Source organism: Balearica regulorum, chromosome 2, assembly GCF_011004875.1.
Source record: "Balearica regulorum gibbericeps isolate bBalReg1 chromosome 2, bBalReg1.pri, whole genome shotgun sequence".
NCBI classification, from domain to species: Eukaryota; Metazoa; Chordata; class Aves; order Gruiformes; family Gruidae; genus Balearica; species Balearica regulorum.
In genome coordinates this window covers 157665818-157685459 of record NC_046185.1, presented here as the reverse complement: position 1 = coordinate 157685459, position 19642 = coordinate 157665818, and the positions used below count along the sequence as shown (strand labels likewise).

Below are 19642 nucleotides of genomic sequence, written 5' to 3'. Positions count from 1 at the left end.
TCACTGTCACTTTCTACGTATCACAAGGAGTCTGGAGGACTAAAGAGAGAAAAATTATTTTATGTCTAGAAAACTCTAGGGAGTGTGAATAATTACACGTGAAAACTTAGCCAAGGAAGATTCTAGAATTACGTCTCTCCACCACTTATGGCACTGAGACACAATGACAGAATTGTCTCTACTGGATAAATTCATAGGCAGGTATTTGCCATCTGGTTATTTAGGCAGGGAGTCAAGCTATGCTAACAGAAACAAAACTTCTGGCTTTAAAATCAATGATGGCCATTTATGAAACTTACTTATACAAGGGCAGAGGCTGCTAGGGAAAGTGACAAAGTGAGGGATAAAAATTTTACATTTAACCTTTTTTTTAATGTGAGCAATGCTGTTCCTTGCTGATTTTAACAGACTTTAGTAGCAAGAGTTTTTCTGGTTTATGTATGTTATAATTTCTTTTAGTTTTTTAAAGCTAGTTGTAGAAGTTAAGTGAAGAATATGCACAAATCCTTTTTGCCTTGATAAAGCGCGCTTGCAGGTAGAATAACAATTACAAAGAGGACATTGAGATACGCAGAGAAGGTCAAATCAGTGTTTCTGTTTGTATATATGTATTAAAGGACAAGAACATTTCGTTTTTATTTTCTAAAAAAGAGCTGAAGAGTCATATAGAATACAAAAGCTCAGCTTCTAAGAAACATCAAGACCTTCCAGTAACAAAGAAAAATAAAACCTATCAACCCTGTTTCATTGCTGTAGATATTGTGATTGGTTTTCTTCTATTTATTTTAAATTTCATTTTTAAATGCAATTAAAATGCACCAAATATTTTAACCTGGTAGGGGAAGCAAATAATGAAGATTATAAAAATACAATGCTTTAATGACTTGCCAGGAAAACAGTAAACTTGGGGAATAAACCATGACTTCTGTGTTACCCAGATTTAGAGTCCTAACCTGAACACCATCCTGCAGAAAGTAATCATTATATGCAAAGCAGTATCATTTATCACCTTGGTAAAGGTGAAGAAATAATATCAAGCATTTGGAATTAACCTAACCCTTCAACATGTTCAATGGGTCAGACTAATCATATTCCATAGCAATTTTATACCATGAACGCAAGATCCATTTTCAGCTTTTTCGCAGCATCTGAGCAGAATACCAGCTACCTCAAATTAAAAGCACAGAAATGCATGTATGATCCAATTAAGTCAACATGTTGTGAACAGATTTACAGCCTACATAATTTTACATAGACAGTCTGGAATTGAGAGTTAAGATGTGACAAAACACCAAATATCCAGGAATTGACTAATACAACAACGTCAGAAATTGGCTCACAAGCTAACACAGCTGCTGTGAGCTGTCTGTGATCTTGGATTTATACGGAAAACTTCAAGCACTTGCATTATGATAAATGACTAAACAGGATGGGTTCCTCTGCGTTGGGTGTCCAAGCATGGCTTCAGAAAAGTGAGACTTGCCTTAAAAGCTCGAAAGACTATGATAAGCAGTGTAAAGGACAAACTTTCTAGTCTCAAATGAGGATCTTTTCTTAGTGCATTTAAATCTAACTACCAAGTCTCATATTTAAGAAATTGGACACCAGAATGAGTATTTAAGCTCCTGAGCATGCAGCAGCTTGCGTTTTGTTGTACTGGAGGTGGTAAGAACTACATGTTCTGGAAAGTCAGGCTTTGGGTTTCCTCATGAGGGACTAAGGACACTAAACATTGTTTAAATATTTTGATTGAGGGATCTTGGCCCTCAGCTTAGAGCATATCCTGCCAGACAAACTGTAGCGTTGGCATTATTTGCAACTAAATAAAAGGTTTTCATACTTGAAGAACTAGAAGTTCAGAAAATAGGAAGAGTTCTTTGGTCCAAAGACTTCTCTGATATCAGAGCTCACACTGATGTTTCCCCACTATAAAGGAAAGGTATTTAATAATTACGGCCAAAGTAGCAAACAAATCAAAATAACATTCTGTAGATAACTTTGTTTTATAAGATAACTTTAGAATTTCAGAGCTAAAATTAGTAGAAACAGTTCAAAGCAGTTACACTAGAAAGAAACAAACCTCTTTCACAGAAATCCTACAGTGGTAGAATACCAATTTTTTTGAAGGAGAAAAGAGTAAACAAAGTAAATCACCCAATTTGATTGGTTTCTCAGCATAATAAAGTGCTGAAGCAGCACAGTAGAGGATTTGCTGGACAATTTTCTACACTGAAACTGTCAATTCATTCCGAAGCTTAGCGCTGATGGATATTATGGATTGGTATGGATTGCACTGCTCCAACCATCTGAAAGGTCACTCAACAAACGCAGCAGGAGTGACCTATTGTTCTTGCCATTGACAATCAGACTGCCGTTTTGACAAGTCTTTAAACTATCACAAATCTTTTCTTCAAGTATTACATGGAAATGTTTATCTTTGCTTTGTGGCACAATTAAAAGCTGGCATCTTAGGAGTTCACTGAAGCAGTCTTAATATCTCCTTGGGTCACACTTGCAAAGCCATGGAAGCCTGAGAATCTAATAGTGAATGGATCACCCCTGACATCTGTCAACTATACCACCGAGTATAATCTTTTCAGTTCCATTTTCGGATCAGAAGGTGAAAAGAACTCAAGCTATTATCCCCAGTGTACAAATATGTTGGACTACTTCCCTTTCTCACCAAAAGACCACTGTTTCAGCTTTAAAAATGAAGCTCTGCTGCTCAAAAAAAAAAAAAAAAAAAAAAAAAAAAGTGGCCAATAAAAATTGATGGGTTGAAATGATGAGCTATTGGTTTATGGAGGAAGAAGAAAAACATACATAGTAGTATTGGAAAATAAATAAGTACCTCTCATGGTTTATTTTTGATATTTAATTTTGTGTGCAAAAGTTAAGAGTGGGCTAAGAAACCCCACCTAAATCATAATTTTAGGTTTATAATCTTAAATGTGCTACTTGCTGCAAGAAAGATACTTCACTTATGAATTTGACTAACACTCATGTTGTTAGAAAGATATATTTCATGCTTACCCTTAGGTCCAGCTTCCTCTCTACTTAAAATTGAGAACTTTAAAAAAAGCATAAAGATCTAAACACAAAATATCCAAGATAAGTTGTGAAATCAATTTCTTGAGTACTTACAGACTACAATCACCTCTCAAACAGGAGTGATTTTAGACTGACATAGATTAAAGATCTGACTAGGAATAGTTCCAGTCCCTTTACTCCACTGTATGAATATAACATGCATGTACAGTTATACATAAATCTGCAGCATGCACCTAAGCCATTTATTAATACTATTTATTTACTGCAAACAGCCAGTAAGATTTTTAGTACAAAAACTTAATGATGCAAGAAGTCTACTAAAGAAATGTTCCTTAAATGACATTAAAATTTCTCTTCTTTGCAGTGATAGTTAACAAACACCCCTTTCTCTATCCTCTCTCCCGCAAGAAATGATCAGAGGGCTGGAGCACCTCTCCTATGAGGACAGGCTGAGAGAGTTGGGGCTGTTCAGTCTGGAGAAGAGGAAGCTCTGGGGAGACCTCAGAGCAGCCTGCCAGTACCTAAAGGGGTACTACAGGAAAGCTGGAGAGGGACTGTTTACAAGGGCATGGAGTGACAGGACAAGGGGGAATGGGTTTAAGCTAAAGGAGGGTCGATTTAGATTAGATGTTAGAAAGAAATTCTCTGCTGTGAGGGTGGTGAGGCACTGGAACAGGTTGCCCAGAGAAGCTGTGGATGCCCCATCCCTGGAAGTGTTCAAGGCCAGGTTGGATGGGGCTTTGGGCAACCTGGTCTAGCGGAGGGTGTCCCTGCCCATGGCAGGAGGTTGGAACTAGATGATCTTTAAGGTCCCTTCCAACCCAAACCATTCTGTGATTCTATAAGAAAAAATGCAATTACAGCAACATTCATGAAAATAAGTCCTTACTGAAACTCTCGACTACACTGATCCAATTGCTCTCTAAGGCCAGATTATGTACTAAAGAAATGGTTGTGGGAAATACTAGTACATAACAGATCCCTCAATTGCTGTAGAAAGTGTTTCACTGTTCCTGTGGAGTGGACAAGTCAATTTTTAGCACGTGGAATTTCCTGAACAGGTTTTGTTATTCTTATAAAATTCCAGAATATATAAATTTTGTTGTGCAAAATATGGGGTCTTCATTTTACTCTTATTTCAGATAGACCTATTCAAAACAAACAACTTAACAACAACAACAAATATTAATTCAGTGTATTTTTGAGTTGAAATGCTGATGAGGGTCAAATCACTGAACAGTTATGGTACTGGCTAAGAATCCTGAACCAAAATCTGTTTGCTGCAGTGAGAATACGACATAATCCTGGCACAAAAGGAATTTTACTTTAGTTCAACTCAATCAGCTAACTATCGTTAACAGTTAACTCATTCTAGACTAGAATCTGAAAACAAGCATGGAAGTTTATTCTCTTTTTCTCTGCAGTGACTTTGGAGAAGATGACATCTAATAGTACTCAAATTGCTAAGAATGTAGTGAGGAGTTATCAGTTAAGTTTTCTGAATACAGATAGCACATGCTTTAGGTAGTGAGCTGGTTACCATTAAAAACTAAAATTGTTTTGATAAATGTATTTTTTGATTTCAAACCATTTGAAGTAGTTTCATCTAACTCCTTGCAAATTTTTTTTCTCATTATTTCTGAGCATTTTTAACAACATCCCAATGTTTATCTAAAAGCATCTTGCCCAAAAGTTACTAAAACTGTAATAATTAGTATATAAGAAAAGTACTTTTTGTCTTTCTAGTACTGAAAATAAAAAGAAGCTGAACAAATCTATGCTAAATTATATTTGTGTATATGGAGTCCTCTAGGACCACGAATCTTTGGACAAACGACCCTATTCAGCAAGTTTTATTGAACAATAATAGACAGAATTTGGAGAAAACCCATCAGCAGGGGACTAGCTTGGAAGAAAACCAGATAAGATGACACAGTGAAGAATCTACTTGCTGTGAAGACTGAAAGTCAGAACGTCTCCCCTTACATAGAACTGTGAAAGCTCTAAGCTTTTAGAGAATTTATGAGCCAAATAAGTTTGGATGGTCAAGGGAAATGATGTCATTAAGATATTGTTGGATATAAAGGCGCCTTCCAGACTGATGTGAGTTAAGAGGCCTGGGGGAAGTAGCACTGAGCTGGGGAAAAACTAGATTCTACTGCTTTGCATAGCATCCACAGGCAGAAACCAAGAGGTGTGGTTAAACTAGGGTATCCCATCATTTTCTGGTAGACTGGTTTCAAAAACGCAGAAGGAGACTCCTGAGTGCCCCCTTGGCAAAAAGCAAACAGAAATGTAGCCTGCCTGAAGGACTAAGGTACGACCTAGACAAAAAACTTATTGCTTTCTAATGACTGGCTTTCTCCTGGAGTCGGCTCTTGAGAATAGTGAGCCTGCTACAGGAACCAGCCAACAAAAATGAGCGTTACAGGAAAACAATTGGAAAGTGTAATTGCAAAAGCAGTTTAAAACTGGTTAATTAAATCCAAAGCACTTGGTCATTAAATAGTGATTAACATTGGTCATTGACACACAGACAAGTTACAGAAGTATGAGGACTTCAAATCATTTGGGACTTTCCTCAAAGCAAGTACTCCAAAACTTCTGAAAGGTCTTTTCTATACTCTACAGGTGGGTTTCTTTAGAAAGCAAAGAAAATTTAACACTAAAATGGTAAAAATAAAACTCAGAATGGGACATGAGAGCAATGCAAGGATCTGTTATCATAACTCTCGTCCCCACTATGTCCTCACAAGGTCAGCCCTTTCCTTCAGCATCTCTCATTCCAGTAACTAAGTAACTTTTATTTTCTGCAGGGTAACCTCTGAGTTCTTATGAAATATATTCCTTCCATTATGTCTGAGGAGTGGGTGTTTGTTCCCTACTTTCTGAGAAGTCTCTGTCTGTCTCTGTCTGTCTCTGACGTTTGCAGGCTGCTGAGTCTCAGTTTTCACTCTCCTCTCTTCTGTCTGTCCCTCTATGCACCGTATAAAATGTCTTTCCCCCCCAAATAGCATCCTTTCTTTGTGATCCCATCTTTCTCAAGTGTAGCCCCTGGGAGAAGGCAAACAAGAAGCCGTCATCTGATACCCAGCCATTTCAAAGCAACACGGTGTGGTAAAACCAAGAATCCTTCACAATCCTACTGCCTTCGATTCCATTAATAAAAAAGAATCAATCCATGCTACAGAAGTTCTGTCTCAGTTTCTCTATAATGCTGGGTAGACATTTGTAAGGCCATCCTAGAAATTCCTAATTTCTCACAGAAGATGAGTCGGGATTGCTAAGCAAATATAACATTGTTCTCACAGGGGGAAAAAGGAGATAAAAGTGCCCACATCATTCTAAACTCCCAAATGTTCCTATAATAAACTGTGTATCACTAAGGGAAGAAAGCTGTCTTTTGAAAGTATAGTATTAAATGTCAAATTCATTAGTGACATGACCTGAAATCATTAGGTCTTTCTTTGTAAACTAGCTGCATATGTGGTGTTTGGATTCCTATATGTGTTACTTTCAGATCAAAATGAAACCACAGAGAAAATATTGTGCTTTATTACTGTGTGTCATTTTTTGAAAGAATGACTCAGGCATTGATATTTAGGCTACTTTCAAGTCAAATATTTAAAGCCCACATCCTAACCACAAGCACACTTACTGACATATTGGAAGGTCACTGGAACATGAGAAGATAGAGAGAGGTCTAAGTAAAAGACCTACAAACTAAATATCTTCCGCATTGGAGGAAAGGCAACTGTAAGAAAATGGAACTGTTTTCTCGTATTTTCATCAAAGTACTGGACAGGTTCCAAACAGTTTCAGATGTATTAAAAATCAGGCCTGTGGCATTTTCCTCTTGTACATTCATATTTCATTAGGTGCAATGACTTTATCTTTTCTCCAGTTAAAAATGCCATTAAAATTGGCTGCTGTACTTACTCTTTCACTGTCACAATATAGCCGTATTCTTTCTCCTCAGAAGACTTCACTTCAAGTTGTAAGCCTTGTCCCACATTTTTCTGAGGCTCTTCATAGGAGTTTCCATCCTGCATTAAAGCGTTGTGAATCCAGTAGCGGGTCTCACTTGGGTCTTTGGAGTCAGATTCGCTGTTCTTTGCAGCTGTCAGTTCCCTTGAGAAAGTCTCACTTTTTACATTTTCCACACCAGCATTTATTTCTTCTGAGGAAGAAGAGTCAGTGTCTTCAGATTTCTTGGTTTCTGCCTTAGTAGATTCTTCAGGTATAAGGTCTTTAGGCATATTTTCGGGTAATGCATTCTCATTCAAGAAGTTAAGCAGTTTTTCAGCCTTCTCCTGTATTAAAACAATATTATTATTTTTAAAACTAAACACAGGAATGTTATACTGAGCCAAAGCTGGATATAATATTTCAAACTCTTATTGATACAGTAGAATCTATTCATACAAATGCCATACGGTCATTTTCTTAATTTCTAAATGCTGCAAGATTATGTAAGAACATAATGTCCATTCAGTAATAATAAAATAACATTAAATTATGCCAATGTATTTTTCAAATTTTTAATAAGGGTGAAGAAATTCTATGCTTAACAGTTAGTTTTTTCTTCAAACATCACAGAATCTGGATAGCCTTTTCTCTGTCTTGAACAGCTAGAAGAAAATGCTGATGGCATTTTCATAGTGTTCATTTTTATGTATCTGTGTGTTTAAGTATTGATAAAAAAACCTTTGTTGTTAAATACACTAATGAAAAGAAGAAATAACAGAACTATCCATCAATATGCTTAAGTTTTAGGACTGGAATCATGCAGTGTCACAAGTCATAATGCAGGAAAGGGAAGAGCTATTATGTGACAAATTATATTTCACTTATTTACCTCTAGAAATTGTAACCAACTGTGAGTGATCCACTAAGCTAAATAAATATATTGTCACAGGAAAAGTCTGTCTAATAAATCAAAACAATAAACAAATGAGGAAATTCAAACCACACGCCTGGAACAATTCGTTACCTAGTTCCATCAAGTAAGTTTATTTCAGCCAAACATTTGGGAGGAGATGATGGCTAATGGGAACTTTGTGCTCTGTGTCACAATATATTCTTTTCTGTCACATCCCCTATTCACACTGTCACTAAGAAATCTATACATGGGATCCTCTGTAAATCTAATGTGAATGCAACGCTTCATTCTCTGAAGAATTTCATGTGGGTGGTTTAAACTCCTGCCAATTTGTCCACTTGTCTGTTTTCCTTGCTTAGTAGAATGGTAGCCACTAAAGAGATGTGAACACAAGAGGGTTTGTCCATTTATGAGTCCTGCAGTGTTAGCTTTTGATAGAGTATATAGTAGGAGAAGTTTCACGGCAGTTTTTAAAAATATTTCTTTGAGATTTTTCTGCTCCATGCAACCCAAAAAAGAAAGATGAATATACCTCAAAAATGGGTGAATATAGGACATAAGTATAAAGGATATGATTCAAAGCTCATGAGGAATATTGTAAAAACCAATCTGGATTAGAAACCCAAATTTGATGTTACCACCTAGAGTACGAGATGTAATGCCTAGAGCTTTTGAAATATCTCTGATATTCAGCACTTTGGAAGAATTAATGGTAAAGAATGGCAGATTATATGAAACAGGGAATTTTGAACCCTCCCACAAACAGGTGCCATCACAGGGAATATGTTTGCTCATCTGCTTCTGAAAACCAGAGAGATTATCTAAGCAAGGATGCTTACATTCCCCAGAACTAAGAGCCAAAGGAAGGTGAAAGAAGGATGTTTTCAATAGAACATCTCAACGCTCAAAATTTACTAACCAGAGTGAAAGCCTGAATTTCTCTGAACTTTGGGATCTGTTATGAATTCTGTCTATTTACAACTGAGAGAGAGGCATAGCAGGACTTGATTTTTGTTTCTTGAACACACATTCGTTTTGCTTAAGTTTTAAATAAATATTCATTCAATATTTCAGAGTATCACCAACAATATGCATATGCTGTGCTAATGAATTATATCAACTCAAGACACAAAATGATTCTTATGTTTCAGAAGTGTGGTTTTGACCTTCGCTGCACATAAACCTGATCTTCTGAGATGGAATACTTGTGCTGTTAAAATACTGGTACTCTACCTCTTTATCAGTTTTGGCACTGGTTTCACGCACTCCATTGTCTGTAGGATATGAAAAGCACAGATACATAGTTATGAAGGGAAACCATCACATATGAAACAAACACCGCTTATAGACTGCTTTGTAGCGGTGGCCTTTTCATGCAATTTAAACATTAAGACATCAAAGCTGAAAGGGCAGAGTAAAGAGCACTTTATAATTCAGTATCATTATTCTAACCCCACTTCGACAGCAAATTAATGCAAGATCAATAGACAGTGTACTTCAAGGGCCAATGTAATAGTGTTATTTTGCTAATTAAGTGTCCAATCTTCATATCAGTTTATCAATATCTAAGAAAAAAACAATACAATGGTTCTAGCTGACGTTTACATTAAAGAAAAAGGAAACATATACACCCTTCATACACATTGTCGTGGAATAAAAAGACATTTCTATAGATATCATGCAGCAAAAACATGTTACAGTTTAACTACACTGACGATATGCAGTCACATCATTAACCTCAGTCAAACAATGCGGGCTTTTTGGTTTATGAACTGAATTTCATTCATCTCCCCCAGCATGATTCAGGACAAACCCTCAAGTCTGCTCATTTTAATCTATACAAAGAATTGGCAATTAAAGTAACCAGAATATCGCTAACCACTAAGCATTTCAATATATCACCATGAAAAAAAACCAGTAAGTTAAAATCACTGTTTGCCACATATAATATGTTTTTGGTGTCCTAGATATCATCACATTCCTAAAATAGAGAATGGGTATGTGGTAACTTATGTCCCACTGTGGTATCAACTCACTAATGGCTATTACTGTATCTCCTGAATCTGCATCACCAGGAAAGTACGTGTCCAGACAGAAGCAAATAACCATAACAACTCTCTTATTTCCCTAAGCAGGAAAGGGAATGAGTAGTTTTCTACCCGTACCTGTCTAAGACTTTCTTTTGCAAGTAACTGTGGTACATTAAAGAATGATTATCTGTAAAACACAATTTTCCCCCACATATTTCAAAATACCTTCTTGGAATATAATCATTTTTCATTATCATTTTGCTTAAACATCACATTTTCAAGAAAGGGAAATTAGATCACACAGCATAAAGCAATTTGTATTTCAATATAATTGGATGTGTAGGTTTATCTTGTTTGTGAAGCTTGAAAACCAAGGGTTCACAAGCAGATGCATTTTTGATAAATAAAGTATCTGATGTAAAAAGAAAACATCACAGCCAAAATTCTACAGCCTTTGGGGGAAAAACATAGAAACACAGAATCATTTAGGTTCGAAAAAAGCATTAAGATCATCAAGTCCAACCATCAACCTAGCACTGCCAAGTCCACCAGAACTAAATAGAGAAAATTTTCCTCCTGTCCTCTTTAAAACTGATTTTTAAAAGTTTAGCACTAATGTGAAACAATAAAGGAAAATTAGGGTAGCTATCTTGTGCTGTACGTAACTCTTAGAATTAATACCTGGTATGTTAACACTGTTTTCCATTAATCCAGTCTGAATCTCTGCCCTTCCTTGAGCAACTCCTTCCTTCATTTGTGCTTCTGTTTTGTCTTCTCTAGTTTTTCCAGCACCTTGTTCCATTTCTTCCTGAATGCCAACAGTTTGAATTGCATTGGCAATAGTATCAGCGATCTCATCCAGTTCTGTCGAGCTGAGATTCTCCACGTTCACCTGGTGTTTCTCTAGGTCCTTCAGCACATCTTTAATAAGCGTCTCTGGATCACAAAACAACATAAGCACAAGATTTAGCTGCATACATGAAGCACATGTGCTTGTATCAGTGTCTTTCATTTTTCCTAAAAGACATCTTTTCCTTCATGGAAAGTGTCTGTCTTCCAAAAAAGCACATACACATTCATGCTGCCATCTTTACAGAGAACACAGTATTATAAATGGATGTTAGAGTTTATGACAAGGTGAATTGGTGTCAGGCACTGGGGGTGAATGCCACTACAACCCAGCAAGTTGACCTAGAGAGAGGGGTATAGAATTGTCACCTTTTCTTTACACAAAGAGTGTTGTTGCCTAGTCTAAACCAACTGAAAACATTGAAGACAAGTGTTACAATAGCTTAGCTTTTTTTTAGCTGCACTAAGAGAGCACAAAGAACACTACTGTTTATTAGAGATAAGGTTTATTTGGTGACTGCTCTATAGAGTTCTGGAAAAAAGTAATATAGTTGTCTTTCAATTAAAAAGCTCCTCTAAAATTGGAAGTGAATATGGATATATGTCCAATACATACACGGATATGTAATGGACAAAACTTCTAAATTGTATTGTTTTCTCTTGGAAAATGTATATTTTGTCAAAAGTGAACTTTTCCATTTTGGTTTGTCAGCTATGAATGTTTTATGAGTAACTTTGAGAAAAGAAATATTAAGATGACATTCAAGGTCAGGAAAAGCAAATGGACTTATATTTTGGGGAAGAAAAAAGAACCAAACAACCACTAAAAAAACCCAACCTTGATGTGAAAAAAGATGAGAAAATTCAAGGACAATGGATATTAAAGGTGATTTAGAAGATATAACAGCTCTTAGAGAAAGTACTTTTCTGACTGCGTATATCCTTCAGCACCATTCTGTACAACTCTGCAAAACTCAGCCTAAGGTCCATTGGAGTACAAGACACTAAATGTAGGGTTTTCTCTAGCATAATGAAACCATTTTCAATCATGGCTGTGGTAGGTTAACCTTGGCTGGTTGCCAGATGCCCACCAAGCTGTTTTATGACTTCCCTCCTTTAACATATTTGTCAGTGATATGGACAGTGGGATTGAATGCACACTCAGCAACCAAGCTGTGTGGTGTGGTTGACAGGCTGGAGGAAAGGGATGCCATCCAGAAGGACCTTGACAGGCTGGAGAGGTGGGCCCGTGTGACCGCATGAAGTTCAACAGAGCCAAGTGCAAGATTCCTGCACATGGGTTGGGGCAATCCCAAGCACAACTACAGGCTGGGCAGAGAATGGATTCTCTGAGGGGAAGGACTGGGGGCTGTTGGTGGACAAGAAGTTCAACATGAGCCGTCAATGTGCGCTTGCAGCCCAGAAAGCCAACCGTATCCTGGGCTGCATCAAAAGAAGAGTGACCAGCAGGTCGAGGGAGGGGATCCTGCCCCTCTACTACGCTCTCGTGAGACCCCACCTGGAGTACTGCGTCCAGCTCTGGGGGCCCCACTACAAGAAAGACATCAGGCTGTTGGACCGAGTCGAGGAGCCCACAAAGATGATGAGAGGGCTGGAGTACTTCTCCTGTGAAGACAGGCTGAGAGAGTTGGGGTTGTTAAGCCTGGAGAAGAGAAGGCTCCAGGGCGACCTTATAGCAGCCTGCCAGTACCTGAAGGGGCCTACAGGAAAGCTGGAGAGGGACTATTTACAAAGGCATGGAGTGACAGGACAAGGGGGGAATGGGTTTAAGCTGAAAGAGGGGAGATTTAGATCAGATATTATGAAGAAATTCTCTGCTGTGAGGGTGGTGAGGCACTGGAACAGGTTGCCCAGAGACATTGTGGATGGATCCCTGGAAGCGTTCAAGGCCAGGTTGGATGGGGCTTTGAGCAACCTGGTCTAGTGGAGGGTGTCCCTGCGCATGACAGGGGGGTGGAACTAGATCATCTTTAAGGTCCCCTGCAACCCAAACCATTCTATGATTCTATGATTCTATGCTGATCAGGAATTTAGCATACATATGCATATGCATGGAGGCATGAAAACTCTTTCGCATAGATAGTATTGTGTAAGAAAAGGAAGTTATGGACTGCTCTTAAATCTCTATTGAATGTATGAATACATTTATAAGCAGTTTGAAGGCAACATCCAACTTTTTTTCTTAAAGTAACATTCTCCCTGTTAAGCTCTGTGGTTGGACATGTTCATCATCATCTATAAACGAGACTTAGGGACTGCTGTCAGCTTTTAGGCTAATATAAAGGTGAACTAAAATGTAGGTGTGCAAAGGGGAAAACTCTACTAGAAAAGGGGCTAAAGAGAAGGGTTTGCTTCTTACAGCAAAGGAGAAAGAAATAGAGACTGGGAAAGAAGAAGTAGTAGTTAGGGACTGTTTTGCTCCAGGGAAGAGGCAGCAGAACATCTGTGATTTTACAGAGAGACAAGAATCAAGGATTATTTGTTGTTGGGAAAAGAGGCCAAGACCTTGGACACGTCTGTCATGTTTTGGACCCCACAGTGTTAGCTGAAGAGGTTAGAGCCTGTAGCTGACCATCAGCTTCTCAATGTCATCTCAAGGCAGAGATTAATTTCCTCCAACCTGCCCCGTAATTCACCAACTAAACTAATGCCATTTTCTCTAAACTAATTAGTCAATATAAACCAAGACAACTTAAGCCATTTAAATAGTAGGTTTACTGTGAGTCAGAGGGGTTTGACACATGGGGAAGGTGGTTCTTTGCTGTACTTTTCCAGGTTAAAAGGATACATCTTTCCAATAATCCACCATGATAATATTACATAATTCTCCTGATTTCATTATAAAATTCAGCTGAGGTTGTATGCAGTGAACTTTTGAAATTAACATACAAAAGCATAGTTTTAAAGGCACTTAAGTGTGACTGTTAGTAAATATGATAGGTTAAATCTCTGATGCTGCTTCAAACTGTGGCAGCCAAGAAAGATTATGGTACCATACTGAAATAGCAGAGTGCTTAGTACAGGAAAGCAGATGTGTCCAGTAACAACAGCCAAAGACTTAATCTCACAGAAAATTTTGAATACTTTCCACATTTCATTGTACTGTATCCATCCCCTGTTATGAATTTAATAATATAGTAAAAACATAATGACCAAATGCTTTTGTTTAGAAAAGTAATCTACAAGAGCAAATTGATCCAAACTGCAATAAAAGTTTTCACTAGACTTGATCACACTGAATTCAAGAAACTTTTTCAAGAAGCACAATAGCTGCCTAGAAGATGGCCATTAGGAGAAAATGTTACACATAGCAGCAATGCAGGAAATTAAGCTGTAGGAAATATCAGCACTGTCAGATTACCACAGAAGCCTTGTGTCTGCTTAGGTATCATTTCTCTTCTTACGTTTTATAGAACTATCGGACAATAACCTGACAGAAAAACCTAAATTATTGAAGCAGAGCTAATAAAGCCAGCAAAGACAAGACAGAATAAATGTCAGTTCCAAATCAAAACTAAAACTTTTCTACTAAATGTACAAAGACATATTGCAAGGCACATCACAGTAGGAAAAGGTGTTCTTGGAACACCATTTGATTACCTGACATCAGTGCCTCTACAAAAGAATGAAAACTGTGATGACTTCAGGGACTCTCTTTTTCAAGAGTTTTTGCCATTTATCCATCGATATGAATAACTCATGACGTGCAGCAGCTAACAATCTATAAATGAGATTTTGAAGGTTTTTGCAATCATGTGGAATAATATTTACAAATAATCATAATAATTTTTAGTGCAGATCAAGAAGGCACCTCTGCATTTCTAAACCTCTTGTAAATGTGGAATGGCCTTAGAAAACATCTGTGCCAAGAACGAAAGTTTTCTAAGTCACACAAACATAATTCATTAATATTCAATTTTAGGCAAAAGAAGAGAGAACATGCCCAAAACAGCCAGCTGATTAGAGCCTTGAACATTAATTTCCCACAATGCAGATGAGTTTCCTAACTATTAAATGATACTGGCTGTTTTAGGATCACTCACTCACTTTCCTACAATATTTTTGAAGCATTTTTGATTTGTTCAGCTTCAGAACAGAAACCACATTTCTTCTCCCTTGACTTAGAACCCCTGCTTTCTAGCCCTAACACATTGAGAAGAATGTCATTCAGTTACTGTGATTTTCAAGCTATTAGGAAACATCTTACCTAGAAATTGGATTTATGAAAAAAATTCAAAACCACAGGCCTAGTAGCACTATTTTTTCAAAATTTAGACTCTCATATTTTCAAATTTACTCAGTGCTAATGTTACTTAGAGTCCTGAAAGTTTATCTATTTTCTGAATATGGGACTAAGATTCTTAAAATACATCAAAAGAGTGGTTAGAAATACTATGAAGTTTATAGCAAAATGCATAGGAAGGTGTTTCAAGCAAATTCCAGCAAATGGAACAGCATAAAAGCAATTGCAACACTGAGCAAAAGTTGTACAAACAATGTTCATTCATTTATGATAAAAAAGCTAGTTTGAATTACAGGAATTCGGCAGCAGATTCAAGTCAAAACTGGCTGAAAAAAACCTGAGGTTCCCGAGACGAAAGCAAATTTTGAGCCTCAGAAAAATAATTTGCATCTGCATTTGCCTGTTAAATTTTATTTAAGCTAGTGACTAGCCATTACAGCAATGTTTGAACAGAAATCTTAAAAGAGAATTATATTTCAGGACATATATATTTAAAAGAGCTATATTCATGTAAAACTATTAGATTTTTGTTTATTTCGTTTGTTTCACAGCCAGCTGTCGAGACCAACTACTAAGATACTCAACAACATGCAGTCAATATAGCCTTCCCATTTCCATTCCATTCAATTTTTTTCCAAACTGACTTTTCTTTGTATCTATTATCTTCCCAAGTCTTATCTCTCCAGTCTACTTCCACAGGTTCATGGTCAATAACAAAGCAGTCTCAATCTCAAATAAATGGAAATGGGGGAACAGGGTGGGGAATCACATGAGAAAGTGTGGTCACAGGCCCTACTCCAGGTAACACTAACAGGCTCACTACAGGTCCTCCTGGTTCATTAAATAAACCCTTTATAGATTGGTCAAGGACCAAAGGTGATAACCAAAGCCAACAAGTATGAGAAGCATCCTGTGTTCAGTGCAGTAGGAGGAACAGTCACCAAAATGTCTATAGCAGCCTGGTGAAATGGAGGTCTACATAAAGAACCTTGCTAACTTCATGAGGTCACTGATATGATGTTAATAGGTGTCCATGCTAAATATGGATGTTTCCACTTATTATGGCACTTGACCATGTTTGTATATCATTTGCGTATTATTGGATAAGGCTGATACACAAATAAATATCAGTGCCTCTATTTACAAACACCTTTGGGTAATTTAAAGAAATTATTATGAATTTATTAAAATCAGAAAATATTGTTGGAGAAAGACCAAAAAGCAGATGGATACTGCAGTGGCACATCACTTAAGTAGCACATGTACTCAAACATGCATGTACCTGTGCACAGCCTTTATACTCTCCCACTGACCCCTTCTAAACAGAATCAGGAACGCTCAGCTGTGTTTCCCAGGGCCCGTACTGCAAACCAGATTTCTCCCTCAGCTCCAACTTCCAAACTGAGGAAGGCAAGTTGCCTTTTATAGTTGCCTTGCAACCGTGATGACATTAAAGGCACATATATCTTAGATGAAGTAATTTTTCATATCAACTGGATGAGTAGAATTCCCCTAGTAGGTAACAACAGCAGCTTAGCAAGGGAAAACAGCTTTTTAACACACGGTGTATAAATCATGCTCCGTACTCCATTGACACAAAGCCAGCTTACCAGACAGCTGAATGCTATGGCAGCAGTAACTTCCCTAGCAGTCCCACAGGGTGGTCTGTCTTCTTCTACCCCATCACCCTACTGAGCATATTAGATATCCTCAGCAGCTGAGCACCATACAGATTGGTGACCACAGTTTTGCAAGTCAGAGGACGTATTAAAATATCTTTCCTCTGTGAACATGGAAGCCTGTTATTTTTTGAAAAAAGACATCTGAATTACTAATTTTGTGATCTTTCCAAAGCAATGGAGAGATGTATTCTGTAATATTTAATACACCAAAAATTAGTAGACAAGAACAAATTGCTTAAAACTGAACCAAATTCTAAATACAGCTGGTGCAGAAGACATTAACAGTTCTGCTATTGCACAGTGACTACAAACGCAGTACCCACGCACATCATGCTACTCCTAGAGGTAATAGTTTCCAAATCTGATGGAAAAATAGCTCCAGATTTTCTTCTCTTGTATTTCTCCCTCAGGGTGCCTTGTTAGCTAATTTACCTGCCACTGTTTTGCAGCAATTCTCAGTGCTAATCTGCTCAGTACCTTCTGGATTGTTATCCCAGTCAAGTTCCTCTGTCTAATCCTGTATCAGATGCAGCAGAGAACTGAGCTCACATGACCCCATGCTTTCCAGTTTTTGAGCAGTTTGGTGGTTTAGAAAGTGTGAGAAAGAAACAGCCTGCAAGTGTACAAAAATCCTGAAGCACCAGAGAGATCGGAGACAGGTAAAAAGCAGAAAGAGATGGCATGGTCAGCCTGGTAAACCTGAATCCAAACCATCATCTCTCCAATGGAGAGAACTTTAAACAAGAAATACACCGGGGTCTGTCCTCACCACTTCCTTATGGGAATATTTAGTGGCTCAAAAATACAAAGGAAACGATATTATTTCCTACTCAAACGATTCATAATTTTATGTCTATGCAACATTTAAAAGCTAATGCAATGGAAGAAGTTCCTACAGGGCACATTATGTATGTGAAGTCAAAGCAGTACAACCCAATGAATTGCGAAACATGTTATTCCCTCTAAGTGTTAAGCATTTTTTTCCCCGTTGGCTCCTACCAGGAAAGGTGAAGTGGAACAGCTGGAGGATAATGAAACCAGCATGTGCCTAGTTTGTTTTGAGTCTAGCATCAAAATTGTCTAACCTGTGCAGGAGACTTACAGTGCCACCTGGATTTGATTTTACATTATAGTTCGTTCCTTGAAACCTATTATCTCTGGGCACCATACCAAGAATGCTTTGACTTCTAAGTATCCTTTGGATTGCAAGCTTTATCTTTCCTCTGCTGCAACTTTGACATTTCTGTATGTTCTGTTTAAAAAAAAATCAAACACAAAAAACCCCCTAAAAAACCCCAAACAAAACAAATCAAAGAACATTAAACTTTATGGATGATAATAACTACAGAAAGGATTCAAAGGAGCCCTCTTCCTCTTACATATCACCAAAACCCATTGGGATAGTGCTGACTACAGTGTAACAGCTGTAACTGCTTGGCAATAGCTGAGGATCAATTCTTTCATTTTTCAGGCATTCTGAATCACTGTAATAACAGCAATAGTTAGATTAAAGAAACAATAAAGTGAATGAGAGTTATTTTCTAAACTCTACTTGATCCCCAGCCATGATGTGAATACCCATCTTGTCTTACATAGGGCCACTTAAAATATATCAGTGTCCCGTGAGATGTTATGCTCCATCTTAATTTAAATATTTGTCAAACTGTCACACACAAAAGAAATCAGGATCTGCTCATAATTAAGCAGCATTACCAAAAAAAAAAAAAAAAAAAGAAAGAAAATCCAGCAAAGGGTTGTTTGCTATAGACTGCCCAGCCAAAACTAGCTGTAACCCCAGGTTCTTGTGTGACTCTGTGTCCACCTATCCATGATTGACAGACTCCTCCCCTCTCTGTGTTCTGCACCAAAATTTATCTCAGTGTTAATTTCTGTGTCCACTTTGAATTTTACCCAGGGTCTTTGAATTTCTAGTTAAATACAGAGAAATGGAACAAATGCAGGCATTTCTATATTACCTATATATAGTGTGGGATGCATGTATAAAAACAGATTTGACAGCAAAGATATACCCATAATTTCGTGTTGTTTGTACAATGCTTTGAAAATATAACAAGTTACATAAATGCTACGTCTTACTGAGTGCCATATATTTCTGCATGCATATGGAAGGTGGGTTGAAGAATGTGGGTAGATGTTTGCAGGGAAAGAGTAGTTAAAATGGTGAACATTATTACTGTGTGTATTATGGTAGATATAAATATGCCAATAGTAGGAGATATATCAGAATGTCTAATTTTCTTTTCCTTTTTCTCCAAAATGTTCAGTGAACATGAGGGAAACTTCAGATAAGTTAAAATAAGTAAATATCAACTTTACCATCCACTACACTCAGAGGGTCCTTTGGATCATCCTGGGAAGCAGATTTATGATTCAGCATCTCAGGAGTTGGCCCCAGCACTCCAGATGCAGGTCTTGGCTGGAACGGCTTCTTCATTTTAAAATCTTCTGCTTTTCCTTTGGCAAAGGTTTCATCAAAAGGACTGACTTGCGAAGAGTAGAATCTATCAGCATAATTGTGAGACCCTTTAGTCCTGCTGTGAGAGCTTTTATCATTGCTTTGTGCTGACAAGTTCTGAGTGATGTACGTGTGCAGTGCAGCCATCAGAGTTTTTTGGTCAAGCCCCATTTGTGACTCTGGCGAGAACTTGTCTGGCTGAGGCTGGTTGAAGGTCCTCCCACGGAGATTTTCAGCGTGCTGTTGATGGGATGTTGATGCATGGGCCAAAGAAGGTGCTTTTTCTTTGGGTTTTTGCATCATGTAGAACCTGACAGGATCGTTATAGATGTAGGTCTAGAGAGAGTAGAAGGTGGAAAAAAGGACTGAGTCATTATTGCTCTGTCATTTTTTTTATGCAGGAATCAC

At 37.6% G+C, this 19642-nt stretch overlaps 1 protein-coding gene across 3 annotated transcripts in view; it reads right to left on the bottom strand.

Annotated features, from left to right (window-relative positions):
• Window positions 1–19642, bottom strand: part of PTPRN2 (protein tyrosine phosphatase receptor type N2) — a 674941-nt gene that overhangs the window by 394658 nt on the left and 260641 nt on the right. For all 3 annotated transcript variants that reach the window (XM_075746622.1, XM_075746624.1, XM_075746623.1), the window contains exons 6-9: window positions 19096–19570; window positions 10645–10899; window positions 9167–9207; window positions 6991–7364 (exon numbers count right to left, since the gene is read on the bottom strand). In XM_075746622.1, the coding sequence (XP_075602737.1) occupies window positions 6991–7364; window positions 9167–9207; window positions 10645–10899; window positions 19096–19570 (1145 nt within the window). The remainder of the gene's footprint in view (window positions 1–6990; window positions 7365–9166; window positions 9208–10644; window positions 10900–19095; window positions 19571–19642) is intronic.